The 22,504-nt window shown below is 52.3% G+C and overlaps 10 protein-coding genes across 10 annotated transcripts; 4 read left to right on the top strand and 6 right to left on the bottom strand.

The window, feature by feature from the left end:
• Positions 1–110: 110 nt before the first annotated feature.
• CC1G_01927 (hypothetical protein) lies at positions 111–918 on the top strand (the record flags this gene model as incomplete). The annotated part of the gene is made up of 3 exons (XM_001830239.2): positions 111–237; positions 289–420; positions 476–918. The coding sequence occupies 3 exons, from the start codon at positions 111–113 to the stop codon at positions 916–918; spliced, it is 702 nt and encodes a 233-aa protein (XP_001830291.2).
• A 225-nt stretch (positions 919–1,143) lies between these two features.
• Positions 1,144–3,195, top strand: CC1G_01926 (DlpA domain-containing protein; the record flags this gene model as incomplete). The annotated part of the gene is made up of 6 exons (XM_001830238.1): positions 1,144–1,323; positions 1,388–1,556; positions 1,605–1,662; positions 1,714–1,841; positions 1,898–2,086; positions 2,138–3,195. The coding sequence occupies 6 exons, from the start codon at positions 1,144–1,146 to the stop codon at positions 3,193–3,195; spliced, it is 1,782 nt and encodes a 593-aa protein (XP_001830290.1).
• Positions 3,196–3,488: 293 nt separating this feature from the next.
• CC1G_01925 (hypothetical protein) lies at positions 3,489–5,766 on the bottom strand (the record flags this gene model as incomplete). Its single annotated transcript, XM_001830237.1, has 5 exons — positions 3,489–3,674; positions 3,732–5,411; positions 5,465–5,540; positions 5,585–5,661; positions 5,716–5,766. 5 exons carry the CDS (start codon positions 5,764–5,766, stop codon positions 3,489–3,491), a joined length of 2,070 nt encoding a protein of 689 aa, XP_001830289.1.
• A 443-nt stretch (positions 5,767–6,209) lies between these two features.
• On the bottom strand, positions 6,210–10,291 carry CC1G_01924 (hypothetical protein; the record flags this gene model as incomplete). The annotated part of the gene is made up of 8 exons (XM_001830236.2): positions 6,210–6,298; positions 6,352–6,393; positions 6,451–7,862; positions 7,918–9,143; positions 9,195–9,295; positions 9,356–9,555; positions 9,607–9,861; positions 9,915–10,291. The coding sequence occupies 8 exons, from the start codon at positions 10,289–10,291 to the stop codon at positions 6,210–6,212; spliced, it is 3,702 nt and encodes a 1,233-aa protein (XP_001830288.2).
• A 267-nt stretch (positions 10,292–10,558) lies between these two features.
• Positions 10,559–10,906, bottom strand: CC1G_14177 (hypothetical protein; the record flags this gene model as incomplete). The annotated part of the gene is made up of 2 exons (XM_002911598.1): positions 10,559–10,756; positions 10,880–10,906. 2 exons carry the CDS (start codon positions 10,904–10,906, stop codon positions 10,559–10,561), a joined length of 225 nt encoding a protein of 74 aa, XP_002911644.1.
• Positions 10,907–11,319: 413 nt separating this feature from the next.
• On the top strand, positions 11,320–13,222 carry CC1G_01923 (aryl-alcohol dehydrogenase; the record flags this gene model as incomplete). The annotated part of the gene is made up of 14 exons (XM_001830235.2): positions 11,320–11,359; positions 11,416–11,539; positions 11,591–11,627; positions 11,682–11,873; positions 11,929–11,995; positions 12,056–12,093; positions 12,159–12,234; positions 12,285–12,299; positions 12,357–12,457; positions 12,520–12,614; positions 12,668–12,718; positions 12,775–12,848; positions 12,917–12,973; positions 13,032–13,222. The coding sequence occupies 14 exons, from the start codon at positions 11,320–11,322 to the stop codon at positions 13,115–13,117; spliced, it is 1,053 nt and encodes a 350-aa protein (XP_001830287.2). The 3' UTR covers positions 13,118–13,222.
• Positions 13,223–13,728: 506 nt separating this feature from the next.
• On the top strand, positions 13,729–15,368 carry CC1G_01922 (hypothetical protein; the record flags this gene model as incomplete). Its single annotated transcript, XM_001830234.2, has 4 exons — positions 13,729–13,823; positions 13,895–14,144; positions 14,198–15,320; positions 15,343–15,368. 4 exons carry the CDS (start codon positions 13,729–13,731, stop codon positions 15,366–15,368), a joined length of 1,494 nt encoding a protein of 497 aa, XP_001830286.2.
• A 509-nt stretch (positions 15,369–15,877) lies between these two features.
• On the bottom strand, positions 15,878–16,889 carry CC1G_01921 (hypothetical protein). The gene is made up of 3 exons (XM_001830233.2): positions 16,218–16,889; positions 15,968–16,162; positions 15,878–15,910 (listed from the first exon to the last, which is right to left on the bottom strand). The coding sequence occupies exons 1-3, from the start codon at positions 16,826–16,828 to the stop codon at positions 15,886–15,888; spliced, it is 831 nt and encodes a 276-aa protein (XP_001830285.1). The 5' UTR covers positions 16,829–16,889; the 3' UTR covers positions 15,878–15,885.
• A 183-nt stretch (positions 16,890–17,072) lies between these two features.
• Positions 17,073–20,518, bottom strand: CC1G_01920 (MMS2; the record flags this gene model as incomplete). The annotated part of the gene is made up of 9 exons (XM_001830232.2): positions 17,073–17,379; positions 17,439–17,601; positions 17,671–17,842; positions 17,902–18,191; positions 18,248–18,589; positions 18,639–19,137; positions 19,187–19,687; positions 19,742–20,218; positions 20,387–20,518. The coding sequence occupies 9 exons, from the start codon at positions 20,516–20,518 to the stop codon at positions 17,073–17,075; spliced, it is 2,883 nt and encodes a 960-aa protein (XP_001830284.2).
• Positions 20,519–20,845: 327 nt separating this feature from the next.
• On the bottom strand, positions 20,846–22,328 carry CC1G_01919 (hypothetical protein; the record flags this gene model as incomplete). Its single annotated transcript, XM_001830231.2, has 4 exons — positions 22,073–22,328; positions 21,439–22,012; positions 20,971–21,384; positions 20,846–20,914 (listed from the first exon to the last, which is right to left on the bottom strand). The coding sequence occupies exons 1-4, from the start codon at positions 22,216–22,218 to the stop codon at positions 20,846–20,848; spliced, it is 1,203 nt and encodes a 400-aa protein (XP_001830283.1). The 5' UTR covers positions 22,219–22,328.
• Positions 22,329–22,504: the final 176 nt, after the last annotated feature.

Raw genomic sequence — 22,504 nt, 5'->3', positions numbered from 1 at the left:
CGTGTCTGAAGATGGACCACGTTTTGGGAAAGTTAACGATCTGAGAGACGTCGCAATGATTAATGATGGAACCGTTATCTAATCCTGTACTGGTTATGCTTCCACCTCTCATGGCCACAACAACCAGGACAACCTCTGTTCTCAGCGACTTCTCGACCTGCGAAATTTCAGATGCTCTCATAAAACTCAAGGTTCCGAATGGAGGCTATCTTCCGGATGTCAACATGCTGGCGGAGGGTAAGCATAACTCCTCTTGCAGCATCACAGTTATTTATATTGGCACGACAGGCAAAATATGTAGTCCCGCATACACCGTCAAGATGGTAATGGGCTCGGACACGTCGGCACCCAAGTTTGAGGGCGGTCATTTCGTGGACGGGATCACAGAAGGCCATGTTGTGGTCATCGACGCTCCTTCCGGTGCGTGGACGCCCGCCTCCGATCCTCTCTACACAACAGGCTAAACCCCTTGCAGAGGCGAAGAATGCGGTCTGGGGCGGGTTAATGTCTGCTGGTGCCCTCAAGCGTGGTGCAACGGGAGTCGTCATTTCTGGCAATGCTCGGGACCTAGCTGAACACAGATCCCTCAAGTTCCCTGTTTATGCCAGGGGTCACTCGACTTTGGGACAGAGTCCTTTCACGAGGGTGTCCCAAGTTGGCATCCCAGTTACTATCGAGCCACGCTACCCTTTAGCCTCTAACCAACACCTCTCTCCTTCGTTCCCTGCCCTGAGAATCAACCCAGGAGACTGGGTAATAGCGGACGAAGACGGCGTGGTATGCGTCCCGAGGGATCTGGAAGATGAGGTCATCAATGTCGCAGCAAAGGGTCGCGCCGTAGACGAACTGTGCATGCAAGATATACTGGCAGGACGTGGGGTCGCAGAGACCTTTAAAGATAGACGGGGAAAGAAGTAGAAATTAAATTAAACTACATATCACAAAGAACTTGAAGTGTGTGACGGACATGGGTGACTTCTCGGCACCGCCACTGCCAGAAGGCCTTATAAGAATCCAACACGTTGTCTTTCTCTCCTTCCGCTCTTTCCTTCCGACCACCATCATCCCCAGTCGAGCTTCGACAGGGTTCCACATTCCCCTGTTTTAGAAGTTCTCAACTGTAGACGGTGTCAACTAGGAACGATGGTAAAACGTGCCAAATCGCCAGATCTTGTCGAAGATGCTCGTTATCTCGTCGTGTGGCAGCCGTTCCCGCTTAACGCGAATTGGCAACTGCCTGACCACTGCTTGGAGTTCTTGTACTGGGTTGCATCGGTATTAGGAAGTTATGATCACATCCTTGCCATCCACCACAAGCCCAGTGTAAGCCACCGTTCCTTTGACCCTCGGCGCTTATCTTGGCGCTTAGATGATTTCATCGTAACAGGCCCGGTCGACTGTGATAGTCGAGATCGAGAAGCAAGCAAAGCACAATGGACTACTGGGCGAACACAGATGGGCTGAAGTGCTGAAGAGACCTTCCAAAGAGGACAGAGAACGCGTTTCCCGGGTGTACTACTGCATTTACCGCACCACCCGAGAAGCACAGAAAGACGGTGAGTCTGCCCGGTGTTGAGGTGGTATGATACTTTATACCTCCACAGGCTGGAAAAGAATCAACGTCGAAGCAGAGTGGTTCATCAAATGGGACCCGGAAGAGGGGTCAGTCGTGCATTTCCCTCTGGTAAAAGCCTGGTATTAACAATGTCCCAGGCGGTACAAGAACCCGTATCCTGCCTCGCATTACTGCGACCCTTTGCCAGAGGACCCGACAAACAAAAGCATTGCTCGCCCACTTCCCGCGAAGGCCAAACCCAAACCAGTCGAACCGCCCCCTCCCGGTAAGGTCCTTCCAGGCCAGAACGATGGGCTATCACTGAAAACTCCGCACGTTCAGTCCCAGGATCAAGCCAATGGTTTGAAGCGAAGAAAAGCCCACCTCAGCCATCTTCCCAGCAACTCCGCAGCGATGGGCCAAGCCGAGGAACTCATAACGGCAACGTCCCCACAAGAGGTCGTCCCCCCATTCTTCAGGCCTCTCGCTCAGGTCCAGCTAACGAGTCCCGAAGACCCGCTGGTAATCCCTGTAAGTCCCGTCGCTACTCTCAATGGCGAACTATAGCTGACAGCAACCTAGGGAACAGTTCCGATGCATTTGGGCCTCCACTCGTAGCCACGAGTTCAGCTCCTCGCACTCCTGCGAATTCCTCTGTATGGGGAGCACCCAACCCCGCCATCAAAGCACCAGCCCGTATCGCAGCGACCGCTTCCTTGCCAGCTTCCCAGCGAAGTCGCGGAACTTCCGGCCCCCCTGGATTAACTCGACCGGTACCTCCTCGCCACACGACAAACCAAGCCTCCTCCAAGAATGGGTCGGCTACCGAAGTTCAACGCTCATCTAGTGCGATGTCAGCATCCACCAGAAATGCACCCTCTACAAACGGTAAATTCTCCTGGGCAGACGATATCCCAGATGGACTATTCGACGAAGACGGTAGCGATGACAATGACTCTCTTCCAAAGGTAGCAGAAGCGCCTTCTGACAGCGAAGAAGAGTCATCGGACGACAAGGAGCCTGTATTCCGCCCCTTGGAAGATGATTCTGACGAAGACGACCAATTGGACGACTTTTATCTCTCCCCTGAAGACATCCGAGCAGCAATCACTGCGACTGCGAATGCAGGCACTACCCCTCAAGGCTCTTCACCCGGAGGGTCCAGTGGAGCTTCCGGAGTCGATACACCAGCCAAGGCTGGTGGTAAAGATGGAGCTGACGAACCAGTCAACCTCTGGGCAGGTTATGTCCCTCCTGCATTCGCCCCAGCACTGGACGACGGGATCCCGATCTGCTCATATCACGGAAAGCTTTGCAAGAGGGGTATCTGCGACGAACGAAAGCGTCTCGAAAGGGAAGCTGAGAAGAAGAAAAAGGAGCAGGAAAAGGCGGAAAGGGAGAAGGAGAAGAGGCGGCTGAAGTTGCAAGCGAAGAAGGATCGACAGAAAGCCGAGAGAGAGGCGACTGCTACAGCAGGTGGAGAATCTCCTCAAGACAGTGACTCGGGCGGCGATTGGGGCGGAAATGCACCTAAATCTGAGCAGCGCGGACGAGGTCGGTACCGTGGAGGACGAGGATATCGAGGTAGAGGGAAGCAAAAGGGAACTGGTTCTACTGCAACCAATAGCACTACTATCTGAGAGGATCCATTTCTACATGTCACAGATTTACACTGCTTCATCGATCGCTGCTTTCTTTTCCACATTGCTTCAAATGCTTATGTCTATGGTCTCCATATCCTGCCTTTGCCCAGCTCCCGATATCGACCTGTAACAACACGTGCACATCATATTTCAGACCACATACCCTGCTGTTTGTCAGATTATACAGCGTATACAATATCCCAGAAAACAAATCGAATAGCATTCACAGCGAGAGATGGTGGCGAAATCAGTCTCGTACATAGCAACGAAAACATACGGAAAGGATAAGTCTAAGCGCTCTCCTTGGCCTTGACGAACTCGATCTCCCTTTCAAGAGCTGCCTTGAGTTCTACAGCCTGTTCCTCAGTCGCAACCCTCACAGTATATGTCTGTGCAACACCGTTGGTATCGTGTCCGACAAAAGTCACAGCCTTCTTCGCTTGCGAAGGCTTGAGGCCAGAGTAGAGTTTGAAGTTCTGTACAGACTAATTAGTTTCTGAAGAGAATCACAGCAAAGGAATTATAGCACGCACCAGGTTGATCTTCCCAGTCATGCTGTTACGCAGCAAGACTCTCCGAGACTCAGTCTCCTTGTGTTTCTTCAACCTCAGGATGCCGGTTCCTATTTCCACCCACCCAGGCCCACCCTTTTCGTCCGCCTTCTTCATTCGATAGGCTTTGCTCTTAATAGCGTGGGTGGTAACCTCATCCTCCTCTCCTTCACCTTCCTCATCGTGAGGCTTGTTGCCAAAGGCAGACATCATGCCTTCAGAAGCAGCTTCACTAGGCGCCGCACTACCTTCCTTGCTTTCCTCCGATCCCTTTTCCTCATCCTTCTGAGTAGCAGGTGCAGAGAAGCTCCCTGACCCTGACCCGAAGCTGAACCCAGACGATGAAGTGGAGCCACCGGCTGCAGAGCCAAAGCTGAAGCCGGACTTGAGAGTAGGCTCAGACCCAAGGGATGGCGTGGTAGTGGTTGATGAAGAGGAACCGAATGTAAAGCCAGTGGTTCCTCCAGATGCCGGCTTTCCAAACGAAGTCCCAAAAGACCCAAACGGACTACTGGTGCTGCCGGACGTCGACATAGCTCCAAAGGTGAAGGGGGTACTCGAAGCTGTCTTGTCGCTTTCCTTCTCGTCTTCCTTTTCCCCTTCTTTGGCTAGACTACCGAACACACTCTTCGGAGGTTCCTTCGAACTGGTTGATGGAGCGAGCTGGAACGGAAGAGAGGCAATCGGGGCGTCCTTGCCACCCGCTTCCGAGGGTTTCGCAAACGAAAACGGCAAGGATGAAGGCGCCGATGAAGTCCCTGAGCTTCCGAAAGGACTTGAAGAATCTTTGTTCCCAAAGAGAGATCCACCACTTGAAGGTGTGGTAGAAGGGAATGAGAAGGGGCCCGAAGAAGGAGCAGTTGGTGTTGAGGATTTCGACGCGTCGGTTCCACCGAAAAGGGAGGTCGATCCGAAGGGAGAGCGGGTCGCTGGTGCAGCCGAGGACGTGGACTCCTTGGTTTCTGAGGGTTTGGGGAAAGATCCAAATCCAGCAAAGCTTGATGGGGGAGCAGGCATTGAAAGACCAGAAGGGGTGAAGCCGCCAGTCGCCGGCTTCTCGGATTTCGTCGTAGAGTTGGCACTCGTTGAGGAACTGCCTCCAAAGCCAGCAAATGTTGACGGCGGTGTCGGCATCGAGAACTTGGGAAGTTCAGCCGGCTTCGTTTGAGATGTCGACGGTGATGCTGCTCCTGATGTGGATGCCGATTTCGCAGAATCGAACTTGTTTTGCACATCCAAGCGCAACTTCTTGTATTGTTCGAGAAGTTCGGAAAGGTCGGTGAATGGGTCCTCGTCTACATACTTCTTGATGGCATCCAGGACCGAAACATTCAAGCCTCGCAGAGAACTGTAGTAGTCTACAGAAGAATTATTCGACTCTGCACCCGTAGATTTAGGCGGTGCGGTAGGGAATAGATTCGTTTTAGTCTCCGCGGTGCCATTGGTGGAAGGTGTGCTGAGGAAGCCGGCGAAGGTTTTGGCAGTACTCGAGGGTCCATTAGATGCGGTAATGCTAGTTGAAGGAGTCGATGTGGCCGGTGGGGGTTTGGGAGTGGCGTCGAAGGATGTAGATGCTGGTGCGGGGGAACTGAACGTGAACGATGAAGTTGCTGAGCTCGGTGCTCCGAATCCCGCGAAACCACCGAACTTGGGTGGCGCGTTCTGCATACAGCGTTAGTGAGACCGTCGCTTGAAATCGTTAACTGAAATCGTACTGTGGCAGCCGCCGCTGAAGGAGTAGCCGCCGCATTGAAGCTTCCCCCCGCAGCTCGCTTGGGGAGCGCACGGATTCTAGAAATTGGTTTAGAACGTGTCACTCTAGAAATCTGAACTACACTTGCTTTCGTGTGGCTAAGACGGCCTCGTCTGCTTTTCTGAACCCAGTTCCAGGCTCTCCCGTGTCGTTGGTTTCCTTTCAGCAAGTTGGGTTCATTTCAGGCCCTGAACCGAGCAGAACGTGACGTACCTCCACATCCGCCTCCTCACGGATGAGCTGCTTGTCAGCGACACGCTTCATTTTCCTCTAGACGCGTCGAACCCGTTACTGATCACTCAGAATGAAGCGAGAGCGACGACACGGACGACGACCGCAAAGTGCAATGTCACAGCCAAATCTCAACTTTGGCGCGTTGCACCTGACGAAAACGCAGCGGGCCACAACAAGGCCAAACTGAACCCATCCAAGAGTTTGCAAGTGGAAAGGCCCACGAAACATTTCTTCCTGATTCACATTCCATAAACTGACTACTTAAAAAGAAAGTTCTACAAGTAATAAAACACACTAGAGTACACATAAAGATCCTACGAGCAGAAATAAAAACGAGTGACCATGGACAAAACAAATACAGAAGCTCATCAGTGAGAAGCAAGGCGAACGAGAGAGAGAGGACAGAGAGAATTGAACGAGTGACACAGACGTGCGATAGATCTAACGGTATTAAATGTTGGTCAAGAGTTGGATTAGTGCGACATTGTAGATTTGTTCGAGACGGTCTTAATCGTTTGGAAGGCAAACCGGGCCCCAGTGTGTAGGGCCCAAACCATTGAAACTGGACAACAACGTCAATATGCTTGTCCATTCAAGCACAATAGAAAGACTCACGGAAAAGGATAGGAAGCCAGAACCACATAAGCATTCTATCATCTGTGATAAAACGTCGGTAAGCAACCCGACTACCATGTCTTGCTTCAAAAGACCTACTCTTCTTGTAGCCTTTCGGCTTGCGCTTGACGATTGGTCGGTAACCAATCGACTCAGACTCCTGTCCGGAACTAACGGAAGGTTCCTCAACCACAGAGGTGGGCGGTGTTGGCACCACCTCAGCCGCAGATGGACGTTGGCGAACATGCGTCACCGTCTCCTCCACCGCACTGGCAACCGCCTCGGATCGCTTCTGCGTAGTTTCTCCCTCAGATGGCCGCGCGGTGTAAACAGGGGGAGGGAGCTCCTCATGTTGCTGCTGTTTGGCAGTCGCGGCCGCAGCCATTGCGACCCACTTCTCCCACCAGTCATGAGCAGCCCGCATTGCGGATGTGCCCACCTTTCTATCCCCTTCCCCTTTATCAGAGTCTTCAGAGGCACTCTCTCCGCCCAAGAAGGATGGCCAGCCAGTCGTAGGAACAAAGACGGGGAAGACCATTGGGATCTGGGGAAGAGCAGCCCATGGCATGTTCGGGAGATCGGGGAGATGTGGGAGCTGAGGAAAGAGACCTTGAGCTGGTAGCTGCGCAAGTGTCCGTTGAATCATCTTCTCCACGAACGATGCCGCCTGTTTCTCGTCCAACCGAGGCTTCTCTAGCGGCTTCTTGACGTCGCTCTTGCTGTCATCCGCAGAGGTATGGGTTGGAGGGGGGAGAGGTGGTGTCACCGCCCGAGAGATATCATGGGGTGTTGCTCGGCTGGACGTCGGTGCGCTCCGTCGCAGGGCGCGAGTCGAAGCGCGTCGTCGCAAGCTGACACTTCGAAGCTCCTCGACCGCATCCTCTTCACCGTCGCCCCAGTCGGCCTCTTCGTCCTCCGAATCGCAGCGGTCGTCTTCAGAAATGGTAATTGATATTACGTCGAAGAAATCCTCCGGTGCTATCTCTCGCGGAATCTTGCCGAGAGAGTTAACGATTTCTTGGTCGGCACCAGCCTCTACCAAGATCTTGGCGCACTCGGAGGAGTTAACAAGGGCAGCGAAGTGCAATGCGGTATAACCATTGCGGTCTCGTGCGTCAATGTCAATGTCATGGTCAATCAGCCATCGTACGAGCGCTGGGAATTGAAGGAAAGTCGCCAAGTGAAGGAGCGTTTGGCCCGTTTTGGACGGTATCGACAAGACCTGGGAAATCGGTAATGATGACGCGGCGATGTCGTCGAGAGGTGTATCGAGCAGTGCAAGCAAGTCAAGGATCTTCTTCTCCAGGTTAGAGGTTTCGTTCGGCCGAAGTAGGGTCGACCCGAAATCCCCTGTCGAAGCGAATGTCGAGGCTAGCTGCATTGCACTGGTGTTGCTTTGAGAACCGGAGTTTTCTGATCCAGCAGTACCAACAATTCTCATCGCGACATTCTTGGCGTCCTCGATTTTCCCGGTCATCTTGAGACCCACCACCTGCAATGCCAACTCCATCCTGAGGGAGCTCAATATTAATGTATGACAACCTCCGAGCATACTGGCCCACTTACAATGCTCTGTCTGACTCGTCAGAGTACGTGAATAGCGAAGGAGGGGATGCTAGATGGTCGTCGACTTTAGGGAACCCTTCGAACCAGACTGCGACAACGCCGGGAGCCGCCCGGGGTGGCAACATGCACACCAAAGTGTTTTCACTCCAGCGTTGCGTCGAGCTTGCGGCTGAATCTCCGAAGACACAGTTGAGTTGAAGCGAAGAGTGGAAATTCGCTCCAAGGATAGTGACTTCGATTCCGCCATGGGTTGGGCCCATGTTCGGAATGAGTCGATGTATTGTGGGTAGCTGCAACTGAACGGATTGCGATGATTGATTGGTGTCGAACAAAAGGAATGGCATCGAGTGCGCCTGTGGAGGTATCATCATAGAGGGTATGTTAATGGGCATGGAAATCGGAGGTTGTGTCTGTTGCTGCTGAGCATGCTGTGACATGGCTTGAAGCAGGTCCTGGCTAACCTGAGGCGACTGCGGAAGTTCCGGGATGAAAACATCAGAGTTGTTATCCAGCGGAGTCGCAAGAGTGTCGGGAGAAGAGGTTTCCGAGCTTTGCGCTGACGGTTGGAGAGGCGGAGGCTGGGAGAATGCAGATGGAACTTCTGCATTCGCCAGGTTTTGCAGAACAGATGGCGTAGGAGATCTAGTGGGAAGGGACGAATAGGTAACGGAGGGAGAGGGAATGCTCGCGACACTGCCTTCCCGAGAGGTCTTCTTGGACTTATTGGCAGCATCGTAAGGCTTTGGACGAGGTTTGCCGCTCATACTGCTGATAGAATCCTTCTTCCGCTTCGACGGCGCGCGGGTGTCGATGACAGGCATTTGCGCCCTCAATCTCTCCTGAGACCATTCTGAGCGCTGTAAACCCGAAAGTGAAGCAGCGAGTTCCGCATTGCGTTGAGCATTGGCGCCAGTCGTCTTATGGTCGTCAGTGATCATGATTGGCCTCGACATTCCTGAGCCAACGAGTCGACCGGTATGGTCGGTCAACGTAAAATGGACATTGAATCCAACCTTTTCGCGATGATGACGGCAGTAGCAAGTAATTCGAAGCGGTAACACAGTCGTGCCCCCTTCGAAGTCGATGATTTCGGCACAGTTGAACTGGATGATATTCGTCGTATCTTCATGGTGCTTGCGGGGAATTCTGCCTCCTTCGCCATCCGATTCGGATTCGGACTTGGCAGGGCGAACACGAGCGGCCAGCTTTTTAGCAACCCTCTTTGCCTGAAAAAGGGTCAAATTACCGAAACTAATTCGCAACGTGCAGTGGCTTACCTCGCGGACTTGGCAGCTGGAGCAACTCAAGACCCGATTGTGAGGTGGAGATGCACATGTAACGCTGACTGCCAGCTGGAGCACGTCTTCAGGGTCAGGGTCTGGAGTTCGATGCGTATGTTAGAACATGCCACAAATCCCACCAAGGACGATAGTCATACCAATCTTGCCCTGCTTCCGCGTTCGCTTCTTTGTTGCAGTCCCAGGAGGCAGTCGTATCCATTTCCAATTGCCTACCCTATCGTACTTGAATGGATCCGACGAAGAGCTGGGATCGGCGAGTTCGAGGGTAACTCTGATCTGGGTTTCAACGCGCGATTTGGTTCCTCCCTCCGGAATGCTGGGAAACATGATTGGGAGGCTTGAAACGAGTGGTTAGCCAACGAAGATCAATCTGAGGCGAGGAACGTACTTGTAACATGACTCCTTGGGAGGATAAACGACCCTCTGGCTCCTCGACGATAAATCTGGGTTCCTCTGTATTGATGAAGGGGGAGGGATAGGCTTCGTGATTGATATGGGGCCACTGTGTGAAGCAGGAATCATAGGATTCGGCCGAATCTCCGCTTGCAACGGTGAAGGATGAGCGTGGTGGGTCAGAGTTTCTCTTGCGTGCGTTGGCGGCGAAGGGTGTGCGCTCGAGGATGCAAAGAACGGTGACGGTGAGCTGCGTAAATCGTGAGTAAATTTAACCTGTACAGCGACATTGGTTCCACGAACTCGTCATAGGCGTCTTGCTCTATCAACTCGTCAAGCTGAAGCATGTCGTTATCTTCCCCTTTGTTTTGGGTGTGGTAGAACGAGTTGTCGACGCCCCACAACTGCTGGGCCTGAGCTTTTGCAGCCATGGTCATGTACCACGAAGAGGATAGACCGACGTCGCTCTCGATGGCGACCGCGTCAGGATAATCGTAAGCTTCTGGAGTGCGTGGTGACGGTGAACGTGGGCTCGAGACTGTTGCAGACGGTGAAGACGACATGAAATAAGGGAAAGAGAGCGCAATCGACGACGTCGACTGACGACTGGCCTGGTGGAAGAAGCTCCTCTGCGTACCGTGGGAGTATTTTGCAACCGCGTGGGCTGTGCACACGGCCATTTTCCATTTCCGGAAATGGCCCTGATGTCGGCAATTTCTCTTTCTCCTCGTGCCGCTCCAGTCAAATGATAACCGTGTCTGTCCTCCCTACTTCCTCCTATCTTCTCGAGGAATCTCTACTGCGCTTGGCTTACCTGTTCTAAACCACCTTTTCTCTTCTATCATACCCTAGTCTCATTCTTATTAGGAACACGAGGTAGCGAATGTCGACGTCCGCCGGATTTCGGCCAATTCGAAGCAAGAGTTTGACAACCCTTGATGATAAACTCAGACAGGGTCCTCAACGACAGTGCAGCACCAGATGTTGCCCAGATGCATGTTCTTTCGCAAATCGGTCACCTTATCAATCCCTCGTGTCGGCGAGGAAGCATACTCTGTTCCTTCGTTCGTTGCATCCTCTCTCGCGGCGTATTGGAATCTCGGCCTGTAGCGGTCCTCGAGTCCTATTCCCGGCGGCTTCCCCACCTGGAAGGGGAATAAGCTATTGACTATGTAGACTGAAACGCGTAAGCCTCCGGGTGTGACTTTCCAAACACCATCCAATTGCTGCTTACATGTCGACCATCACCTCGTGTCGACGGACCTTACCTTGTCAGGGCGGCCACATTCATCCATCTTCTTACTGCGGCTCTTGCCACCATCGGACCAATTCGACCGGCGAGCTAATTCCTTGCAGCCATGGCAGGAAGATGCCGATTGACTGGGCTGCTCGACTTACTCCGAAAGGACGTTACATTGCCGCCGCTCCACTACCGTTGAAGGTCACCAGGATATCACTTTTCGACACGGGAAGACGCATGAGAATTCTACTTTAAATCGTCGAAATCTTTCCCTTCTGTCACCTAATGCAGCCTGACGCCATAGCCCCATCGTTCCGGAAGCCATCCGAGCGGATTGGAAACCGCGAAGCTCGTCGATTTCGAAAGCGTCACGCAATCGACCATATAAATGGTCGAGTTCATACCTGACCTACCTAAGCGCCCTCTCAGCCTGAGCGACTCCCAACTGTGAAAGCTGTTTCCGATACCATGTCCATCCCTGAAGCAGACAAAGTCAAGATGCCCTATGGTGCGTCCCCGACCCTGGTACCAGTTCTGAATAGTTAACTCCTATCCTGTCCAAAGTCCGTTTGGGCAATTCAGGCCTGAAGGTTTCCAAAATTATTCTGGGGACCATGTCCTACGGAAGCCCGGAGTGGCAGAAGTGGGTGCTTGGCGAAGAGGAAGGTATCCAACATATCAAATACGCGTAAGTCAGGCTCTGAGCATTTGCGACCCGACACGCTAATTTGTCTATTAGATACGAAGCCGGAATCAACACGTTCGACACTGCAAATGTAAGTCCATTTCCGTTTCACAATTGAGGCAACCTTTGTCTAAGCGGTATTCAGGTGTATTCCAATGGGTTGTCTGAAGTCATCCTCGGCAAAGCTATCAAACAGCTGAACCTACCCCGAGATGAGATTGTGGTTTTGACGAAGGTTTATGGCACTGTTGGACGAGAGCCCTCAACCATCTTCGGTCCTTCGAACATTAACCCAGACGAATACCGCTACGTTAATCAGCATGGGCTCAGTCGGAAGGTAGACCAATGACAATGCTCCCTTCAACGCTTAGTCCTCATCAAGCCCGTCTTAGCATATCTTTGACTCGGTCAAGCACAGCCTGGAGCGATTGCAACTCGATTATATCGACCTTCTTCAATGTCAGTCGCTTACGGCTCCAGTGCAGTTCAGATATTAACTGAGGGTGACCTTCCACACAGGCCACAGGTTTGACTACAACACGCCCATCGAGGAAACCGTGAGTGCCTGGGACACGTTTTACATAGTAGGAGAATCATGTGGCGACGTCCTCACCTTCACTAGATGCAAGCACTCCACGACGTCGTCAAGGCAGGATACGTTCGCTACATCGGAATGAGCTCATGCTACGCCTGGCAATGTAAGCATGGCGTTCCAATTGTCCATGGTTAATCTGACAACACGTCGCAGTCCAGGTCATGCAAAGTAATTAAATTGCCCACTCTTTCTTCGCATCGCATCCATATCTCATAATCTTTCTAGACTATGCCATCAAGAATAACTTGACACCTTTCATCTCCATGCAAAATCACTACAACCTTGTCTACCGGGAGGAAGAACGGGAGATGTTCCCGACACTGAAGGTCAGTATCTATAGACATCTTGAACAAAAGATTAGCCGCTCACTCAGTGGGCCTACCTGAAGCTCTTCGGTGTCGGCTCGATTCCGTGGTCGCCCCTGGCTCGTGGCCTCCTGACTCGCCCACTGAGCGAGCAAACAACTCGTGGGTCGACGGATTTGTGAGCCTACACCAGGGTGCTCCGTCCATACGCGACTGACCGTTTCACCTTAGCTCGATCGGCAAATACGGTGCTGGTGCGGGAACAGAAGCCATTCTCGAACGGTGGGTCCCGATTTATTCGAAGATGGATTCATTGGCTTACATACACCTTTGGGCAGAGTTGAAGAAGTAGCCAAAAAGCGAGGGCTTACCATGGCTCAAGTCGGCGTTGCATGGATTTTGTCCAAACCAGGTGGGTGCACGAATGGAACTTGCATTTTGCCCGCATCGATTAACATCTTCTCGCACTCACCACTTTAGGTGTGACAGCACCAATCGTCGGAACCACCAGCTTGAAGAACCTCGAGGATCTCCTCGGTAAGTATCACTGGTACTGCAGAGATCGTCGCGCAGGATCTCATAAAGGCTGTCATAGCTGCCGTCCACATCACACTTACTGAAGAAGAGATCCTGTACCTCGAAGAACCTTACAAACCACAGGCAATCATTGGACACACTTGAGCATGTTTCCTACCTTGGTTACGCCACAACAATGTAAAAGCTCTGGAATCCTAAGCTTTAATACATACTATTGTACGATCGATTGAATTGACAGTCGGTTGTGGGCATCAGCGAGTATAGCAGTGTGGCGCGTTGCAAAAGATTTCCGCACTCACGCGAGGTGGACTACGAAGATGGCGGTGACGTACTCACGATGGACATGCTCCAGTAATTATCCCTCTCTGAGTCTAAATCTCTATTATCGAGAGAAATCGAAGCACGGGCGATCAAACGGTGTCTACTGCGCTCAAGAACAGCTTGTGTGGCGCCGAAAGCCTGTGCTTGGAATCAGGGTTTATCGCACACATCTCAACGCATGTAGAGAAGAGAGTTTGAACGTTCTCGTTTCGATTGAACGAAGGGGGCTATTGGGTTTGTTTGGGAGACGCGAAAAGATCGGCTAGTCACCGCGACAGAGCCCCTAACTTGTTTGTCCTGGCCATCAATTGATCACTCCGAGAAACCTACACCTGCAGCACACAACGTTTAAGACGACGATAATGTTGGCCCCTCCGACCCCTTGCTGACCTCGCATCGCCTGAATGTCAGAGCTACCCACCCTTATACACGATATGTCTTTGTTCGACGACGATATACTACCAAACCCTTTTGCACACGACGCACCCGACCCCAGAGCCTTTTCACCAGCTCCAGACGGCAATTCGCAGTGGGTCGCTCGTTCCTTTGTCTTGGGGAGACAACACATTGGGCGCTCGACTAATCAGATCTCTTTGGTAGCTCTACCCTATGGCCTGATAGGGAGCAGATAGAAGGTCCACCCGCTACCAGTGGATCCAAGCGACGGCCGTCATTTGGCGGCATTGTGCATGTCCACGACCAGGACTATGACATTTGCAAAGACGACTCGACAAATGGCACAGAAAGCCCAAAGCCTTATAGATATATTGGCGCTTTGTACACCCCAGGGGAGTCTTCAAAGAGTCGAGGGGTGTCGCCAATGATATCCAATTTATCGGGAAATTCGCTTGTAAGTCCTATCGAGACCACGTCTGGCTGACAAGGGATTCATAACCGCTATAGAGGGATGCCTTTATCAATTTCCCGAAACCTCCGTCGCCTCTACGCGACGTTTCCTCGCTATTGCATCCCAGAGATGAAGAACTTATATTCCCGGATGACCTTGACGATCTTCGGTCACTCAAGTTACCCCCGCTCAACGGCAAGCATTGGCTAGCCTCTGCAACCACGGGGCGCGATGGCCACGGAACACCAATACGTGACGCCAAACCACAGGCAGTGTACGAGCACAATCGCCGGCTATGGAACCGCATCGACCCTGAACGCCCTCCAGAACGACCACGACTGCTGGTAGATTCGCTGGAGAAAATACCACAACACATTGGGACCGGGCCTCCGACAACAGAAGTCTCAGAGAAACCTAGAGAAAGACCTCCAGTTCCTCGTCTACCGCCTCTAAGAAGCCCGTCCTTACCACCGCCACTCTCGATTCCGCCGGTGGCACCGTCCTCACTACCAACACAGTCACCCGCCCGACCCCCACAGGCCAAGCCAAGCATACCCTCACATCACCTACCACACCCTCTGAAAGCCTCGAGCTCCGGAAGGTCAACAGATGACAGACTTCCCCTTCCCGGCACCAGCTTCCGACCTACACTCAGAGTGAACCAAGTATCTGCATGGAGTGATCCTCGTTCCAAGGTGCTGCTACCAGAGCCTGCAACATACCGACCACCTCCACCGCCCGAACCTCCCCTTGTCCGCACTCAACCCTACCCACTTTCTGTGTCCCCGCCAACACGTCTACCACCGAACCACACTCCTACTGTAGCCTCGTCATCATCACATCCAATCACGGAACAACCACGAGAACTCCCCAAACCCCAACAAAAGACGGAATTAGCGCCTATCAGGACACAGACGACAAGTCGCACGAAGCGTCAGATCCAGAAATCTCCGAGCAAAGAGGCATTTCTGGCCGCTGCTTCTATCAAAACCTCGAAATCCACCTCCAAGCAGCGAGTCTTGTCTGCTGAAAAGGAGGGCGGGAACTCGGACCATGAGGATGAGGACTATGAACCAGCAAAGGCGACCACTGCGACTGCTTCCAAGACAAGCATGTCTCGATCTTCGAGTGAAGCAAAGGATTCTGGGACCAAAAAACGGTATCCCTGTCCTGTTGAAGGTTGCGACAAGTCTTTTACCAGGAAGAATGATGTTCAGCGTCACCTAAAGTCCTCAGCAGCACACAGGAAACTTGAGGATATCGACGATGACTCTTTGGTGCGGTGTAAATTGTGCAATCGAATCCTTTCTCGAGGAGACTCTGCGCGGCGACACGAGTCAGAGGGCGCGTGTGGAAAACGTACGCTGCGTTCTGAGCGAGAGATACAGGGCACAGTTGCTCCTAAAGACAGACCTCCAAAGCAGAAGAAAGGCACATGACGACTTGGTTGGGTTCCCAGCTGCAACTAGGTTTCCGCGTTGGATTAGTTTACTTATATCTTATGCATTTAGGTCGGACTACATCTTCGTTCATACCTACTACTAGAATTCGGTGCACGGACTTCACTGACGGTCAGCCGATATTGGAACGAGAAATGAAAGGCGAATACATATTGGCACAGTACGGCAAACCACAGTAATACAGAGAATATTACAAGAAAAGACACGAAAAAGACCATGGAATTGCATCCGGGACCTGAATACACCGGGTACGAGTATAGATGGAAGCGTCGGATTTGGAGCGCTCAGCTTTCGGGCTCATGGAGGTGTCTGAAGGTTTCAAGAACGTCAATAAATTGGCCCATTGTGCGAAAAGGAGACACTTACTGGCCCAATACCTTGTTCATCGCGAACATGTCGATTTTGTCGCGATTGAAGACAGCTTTGAGAGAGGCGTCACACATAATTTCGCGCTTGTTCTTCGGGTTCTGGAGGTCATTGCCTTTAATGTACTCCCACAGTTGCTTGACCACTTGGGGTCTTGACATCTTTTCAGCCTGGACAACAGCTGACAGTGGCTCGCTATCATACATTTAGAGATGCATTCAGGAGAAAATGTAGATGAGAATGACGTTACCTCAGAATGAATTCTTTTCCAAAGCCTCCCTTCGCACCTCCAGCGCCTCCTCCACTGCGCCTTTTCGACTTCTTCTTGGGTGCTTCATCTTCGTCAGATTCACCTCCAGAGTCGACCGTGGCCGCACTCTTCCTGACCCGTCCGCCTTTGGACGCCTTGGTTCCACGAGCCTTTCCACCAGTCCTTGTCGTGCGTCCATTAATCTCGTTGGAGAGCTTCCTAGCCAGCTCTTCGTCGCTAAGCTTCTGGCTACCTTTGGCACTCTTTTTGGCCTTCTTTGGTGGCGGAGACGTATCGTCCGCGTGGTCTTCGTCACCGTCGTCTTCGTGGTGTCGTTTACGCGATGTATGGGATTCGTCCGCTGAGTATGTTTCCTCGTCCTGTTCCTCCTCCTGGTTCGCACCCTGCTCGGCGCTGACTTGCTCAAACACGGCTGATATCAGAGTATCGAGCTCTTCCCTATGTTCCTTGATATATTCAGGAGTCAATGTAGAATCGATTTCAAGAAGTTGGCGCCGAACGCGCTTTGCGCTGATTGTCGACAAGTCGGTTCCTGGAGCCGATAGAATTTGGTGTATCAGGGGTTCGAAACGGGCGGAATCGAGAGTCATAGCAGCGACTGTTGGGACTTATAAACAAATACAATAACTTAGAAAGAAGGAAGATGGGACGGCAATGGACGACTCGGAGGACGGGATTAGAGAGATAGTACGCACTACTACTAGTGATGACACTTGTCAAAGACCCTTCTTTACCATCACGTGACCTTAGCTTAACCCTGGCCGAGGAGAAACTTAAAGCATCCCAATGTAATACAGTAAAAAGGTCTATTTCTCCCCTTAAATACAACACATATCATCGTAGAATAGCCCAGTCAGCACGCGCAGGATCCCCAGGAGGAGGGAAGACACCATCAGGGTTCCCAGCGTTGCGGTTCCGCTGGTTGTTGTCTTCCTGTTGTTGGTCCCGACGCATACGCTCCACGATACGTGTCCGAATGTAAAGAAGTACGGAGATCACCAAGCAGAGCAAGACCAGCAACATGGTCTCTGCAAATTCGTCTACCCCACCGTCTTCCACCCTTCCGCCTCTCAAGGCCCCTTCAAAGTAATCCTCCGGGCCGAAGTCGCTGTCTCGCTCCCGTTCTGCATCTCTCCTCTCTCTTGCCCACTCAATATGGGGTCAGTACCTGCCAGGAGAGAAAGAGAGGGTGGTGCCTACCTGAATAGGATCTTCTTCACCTGGAGGAACACGGTTGGCTCTTCGGCGGTGGAATTCTTCTCGAGCACGACCAAAATACCAAGGCCCATCATCGTCCTCACGATAGGCAGCTTCTTGACCTTCGCCTTCTTGGCGTCCATCAATGCCTGGCGCTTCTTCGTATCTAGGAGTACCCTCTAATAGAAGATTAGCACCAAGGCGATCATGACATATTTGGAGAAAAATAGCTTACCATCGGTATCGGGCGGGTCAGGGCTCCAGATGCTCAGCCCTCCGCTGCCTCCCATCAGGGTGTGCCATATACTCCGGGCGTACAATTTCACCAGCGAAAGCATCACAGGGAGATACGCTTCCGAGTTGGTCTCCAAAGCCAAGTCATAGTGCCGTTTTGCAAGATGGAAGTCCTACACATTGCCATCATGGTTAGGCATCGAATACTGGGGGTGCGGTTGAAGGTATTCACCTGAGGCACGCCGATGCCGTTTTCATACATCCACCCAAGGTTCCACATCGCAAGGGCACTCATCTGTGTGTCAGCAGCCGACTGGTAGTACCTTGCCGCCTTTTCTAGTCGACTCTGCTCCGACTCTTGGCTTGATACGCCCAAGCCATGATAGTAGTAATCGCCAACCTTTACCAGAGCATCGATATTCCGTTGACCTGCTGCTCGAATCCATTGAGTCAAGGCGAGGCTGGCGGTGTCATTTGAAGGGGTCATAGGCGAGAACCGAGTGAGACGCAAGATACTCTTGTCTATCCGTTGGTCAGGACATCTCTCGGTCTCGTAGATACAAGAAAGCATGACTGACCTTGGTCAAGGACGTAGCCCAAGTTGTTTTGGGCGACTTCCAGGCCCCGTTCGGCGGCCAACCACCATTTGAGCATGGCGACTTCTTGATCTTCGTCAGTCCCAGCCATCCACGCCATCTCCGCCTCTCGGAGAAGGTCATCGTCCCATACACCGCGTTCTGCCACTATTTTGTAGAATGAGACAGCCATAGCGCATGAGCCGGAAGACACATGTTTCGGTACGTTGGGATTCGTAGCTTGCGATGCCTGTATCTCCGCCAAGTAGTAGTATGCTTCGAAAGGCGCTCCGTTGCGGACGGCATTCTCAAAATATGCCACTGCAATAGCTATTTCACCGCGGTCTGGAGCAAGGGTGTCAGTCGGGTCATGTGAAGTGATGGATTAACTCACTGTAGTGATACTTCCCCAGGTTCACCTGGGCTTCTGGGAGGTCTTGCGTCGCAGCCACTTTGAAGTAATTGTTGGCCCTCTTGATATCAGGTCTGCTCCCAGGTACCAACGCGTCTCGATAGATGATGCCTAACCCGTTCTGGCATTCGCGCTCGCCAAGGGCAGCACCTCGTTCAAACCATGCTTTGGCAAGGATGGGGTCTTGTTTGACACCTTCGCCACGAAGATACATGCGTCCCAAGTAGGCAGCACTGGCGGCGGCATATCCAACTGGCTTGTTTTCGCTCTCTTTGGCCTGGGCTGTGGACGGCGGGTCATTCGGCCACACTTGGCGCGCGATAGACAGGAAGTAGTGTCGGGCACGCCTGTAGTTCCGAGGAATGGTACCAACACCTTCACTTCCGGACGAGATTCCACCTGCAGACGCATAAATACTGCCTTGGTAGAAGATCTTGCCAAGTCGGTACGCAAAGTCGATTTCACCGCGATCGGCATTGAACTGTACACTTGTTAGAATACAGTCAAAGCAAGAAGACGCGTCGACATACCAGGTAGTACTCTAAAACGTCTTCCCAGGTCTCTCCAGCTGCTTGCGCCAAACCTGCTTTGATGGCAGGTCGAAGGCCATTGATACCCGTCGATGCAACACTAGCACCGGGTCCATAAATTCCACCAACCAAGTCGGAAAGACGCGTTGCAGTTTGTGGGAGGGTCCTTCCACCGGGAGGTCCAGAGAGGAACTTTGCCATAGCCTGTTCAGCGGCGTAACCGTACCAGAGTAGAGCTTTGTCGCAGCTGTCTTGCGTCCCGATACCACTCCAATATCTGTACCCTAGGGCCATTTGTGCTCCCTTGTCACCGCCGTTTGCTGCAAACGTGTAGTAAAGTTGTGCCTTTGCTTGGTCGGCGGGGACTATGCTGCGGTAGCCCGAGGCATGGAAGAAAGCGAGATAAGCTTGAGCAGACGCGTTTCCGGTGATGGATGCATGAGTCGAGAGTGATGTATAAGCCAACTGAGGATCATGTTTGAAGTACTGGTTGGGCGGGAACTATGGCAAGTTTCAGCAAACTGCTTCCCAACGACCCAAGTAGTTCCGACTTACCAAGGAGACCATAGCCAAGGTATAAAGTGCGTCCAAATTCCCCAGCTCAGCCGAATGCTGCAGCAAGTCCATGACTTTGATGGATTTCCCCCTCAGCTCCTCATCTTTCTTCTTCTTGCCCGAACCGCCCAAACCTAACCGCTCCTGCCCGAATGCGGATGTCGCAAAGTGGTGTAGCTTGAGGATGATACGAACGGCACTCCCAATAGGTCCTTGACCTTGTAAGTTGGGGAGGAATGAGTTAAAGATGGATTTCGTATTTGAGTTCCCTGCAGCCAGCGAAGCATCGAATACGTATTGTGACGGGTGTGGTTTCAAGGCGGAGAGTGTCGCGAGAGCTTGTTTGTACGCTCGTGCAGCTAATAGAGTCGTAAATGAGGAGGCCCCGTCAGAAGAATGAGGTGCATGATTTGCGAATTCAATGAATACCTTCAGCTTCTTGATCCAATTGCTGAGAGCGAGAATCTGGCTAGGAACCTATGAGAACTTATGCAAAGCCGGGTTGGGAAGTGATTACCTGCGGTGTGGTGGTCGACGTCAATGACGAGGCTACATTCGAAGACGGCAAGGCTGTCGGTGGTGTTGATACAGTCTACAAAGGCGTCTTTAGCTTTGCTGTCGTCACCGGGGACGGCAATGACCTACGGTGGTGGTTGTAGTCTCTAATGAGACTCCGGCTTCTGGGTTCGTCGCCGATGCCACAATGGCGCAGGCTGCAATCCCAAAAGCCAGCCAGCTGGCCTTCCGAGGGCAGAGCTCGCCTCTGGATTTGACCATAGCGGTTTGGAAGAAATCAATCGAGAGATAGGGTCATGAAAGCTGCATCCACATTGGCTGCATATGGCAAATGCCGTAACGCGCGGGCGGCCCGTGACACGACTCGACACGTCAGGGTCGCACGATTAAAGTTCGAGAACATCACACAACCACCTCCTGACTCTAGCAGGGTGTGTATAAGGATATCTACTGTTAACGAGAGCTGAATGTACATCTGGAGGAAAACAAAAACATCTTCTTAGGGGTACAATCCATCGCATAATCGATTCAGCAAACAAAGTAGAAACAAAAGAAATGCTGCCCTCGCTCGCGAATGGCAGAAGAAAGTTAAACATTATTGTAGCCGCCATAACCCATTGGTGCTCCAGCTTCGGCAAGCTTTTGCTTGCGGAATTGCTAAACACCGTCATCAGCATCCAGTATGGCAAAGAATCGCAGCACTGAACACTCACTCTACGATATTTAGTCCTCTCATAGGTAACCAAACCAACAACGATCAGAGCGATAACTGAGATACCGGCAAAGACACCGAGACCGATGGGGAGAACAGTCAACGTCTTTCCAGGGAGTTCGAAACCTTCCTCCGCATCGGGTTCAGGTGATTCCGACGCAGCAGCAGATGTTCCGTCAGTAGGAGTCGAGGCTGATTCGGAGGAAGCGGGTCCTTGTCCAGAGTTATCGGTAGGAGGAGGGTCCTGAGGAGGGTCCTGGGGAGCGTCTTGCGGGGTGTCCTCGGGAGTGGGTGTGGACTCGGGCTGTTCGACAACGAGAGTGGTGGCGGGAATTTGCTCAGCTGGGGCCTCGGTAGAAGCTGGCGGTTCAGGGGCGTCAGTGGGTCCCTCAGGCGCTGGTGCAGTCGACAATTGCTACGACAAGAAACGTCAATGACAGGAACAAATACACATCGACTTGTGACTCACAATAACAGTCGGTGCCGGTGCAGACGATTCACCAGCAGCCTCTGTTGCGCTCGGGGTAGCCGGGGTAAGAATGATTGGGGCAGGAGCGCTTGACTCTGCGGGCACTGATTCCTCAGTCGATGAGGTCGGTGCAGGCGCCGGAATTAGGGTAATGGCCTCCGATGAAGGGGCGGGTGCACCCTCGTCAGAAGGAGCAGCAGTTGACTCTGGAGGTACATCCGTTGCTGAAGGGGACTCAGTGATTGGAACCTCAGTTGGGGCATCAGTTGGCACAGGAGCCTCCTCAGAAGATGAAGAAACTTCGGTGCTGGGTTCCGGAGGTGCCTCAGTCGACGATTCGGTGGGAGCAGCAGTTGACGAGGCAGCTTCGGTGGATGAGGTCGTTTCTGAAGGAATGGTGGATGTGGCAGCGGGTGACGTCTCCGTGGTCGCGCCTTCCGTGCTGGACACAGGGGCATTTACTGGCTCCAACTTCACCGAACATTTGGTGACCTTCTCGACAACATCAGCTCCGGTGGCATCCTTGACGGGGGTGAGGATGATTTCGCAGGTCTCGATGAGCACTCCAGCAGCACTGTCAAAAAATAATTTAGACTCCCAGGCTCCGATTCCCGTAAATATGAGAGCAACTCACGTCTCTGTGCGTTGTGTGGTTGTTACTGAGGTCGAAGGAGTTTGTCGAACTTGGAGAGGGAGAGAATGAACTTGAACCGAAAACAAGAGCAAAAGAGCGACGATAGACAAGAACGTGGGTTGGGTTGGACGGATAGCAGCGAACATGGCGATAGCTGAAGTGGTTGAAATTCCGGTCCTGCCGAAGGAACGTCCCAGCGTTCGAGATCTAGTATGAAATATTGAAAGCGCCCACAGGCAAAAAGAGAGAGAACGAGGAAGAGGAAGAAAAGCAAAAGTCTCTACAACTCGAACGCTCTTCTCGTCGCCCCGTCGCCACAGCCATCATCCTCTCTTTAAACTCCGCCACGGTAACAATCAATCTCTTGGTCCAGTCCCTTAGCCGCCTGACTCGGCCTTGAACAATGCCCCCCATCTACGAGAACAATAATGT

The sequence above is a fragment of the Coprinopsis cinerea genome, assembly GCF_000182895.1.
Source record: "Coprinopsis cinerea okayama7#130 chromosome 3 map unlocalized cont3.3, whole genome shotgun sequence".
Classification (NCBI taxonomy): domain Eukaryota; kingdom Fungi; phylum Basidiomycota; class Agaricomycetes; order Agaricales; family Psathyrellaceae; genus Coprinopsis; species Coprinopsis cinerea.
This window is presented reverse-complemented; position numbering and strand designations above follow the sequence as displayed.

Coding starts and splice junctions, on each gene's coding strand:
- CC1G_01921 (XM_001830233.2), bottom strand. CDS start 16,828: ATGACTCTCGATTCCGCCCGTTTCGAACCCCTGATACACCAAATTCTA. Junction 16,163..16,217: donor GGAAAAGAATTCATTCTGAG/GTAACGTCATTC, acceptor AATGTATGATAG/CGAGCCACTGTCAGCTGTTG. Junction 15,911..15,967: donor ATGAACAAGGTATTGGGCCA/GTAAGTGTCTCC, acceptor TGAAACCTTCAG/ACACCTCCATGAGCCCGAAA.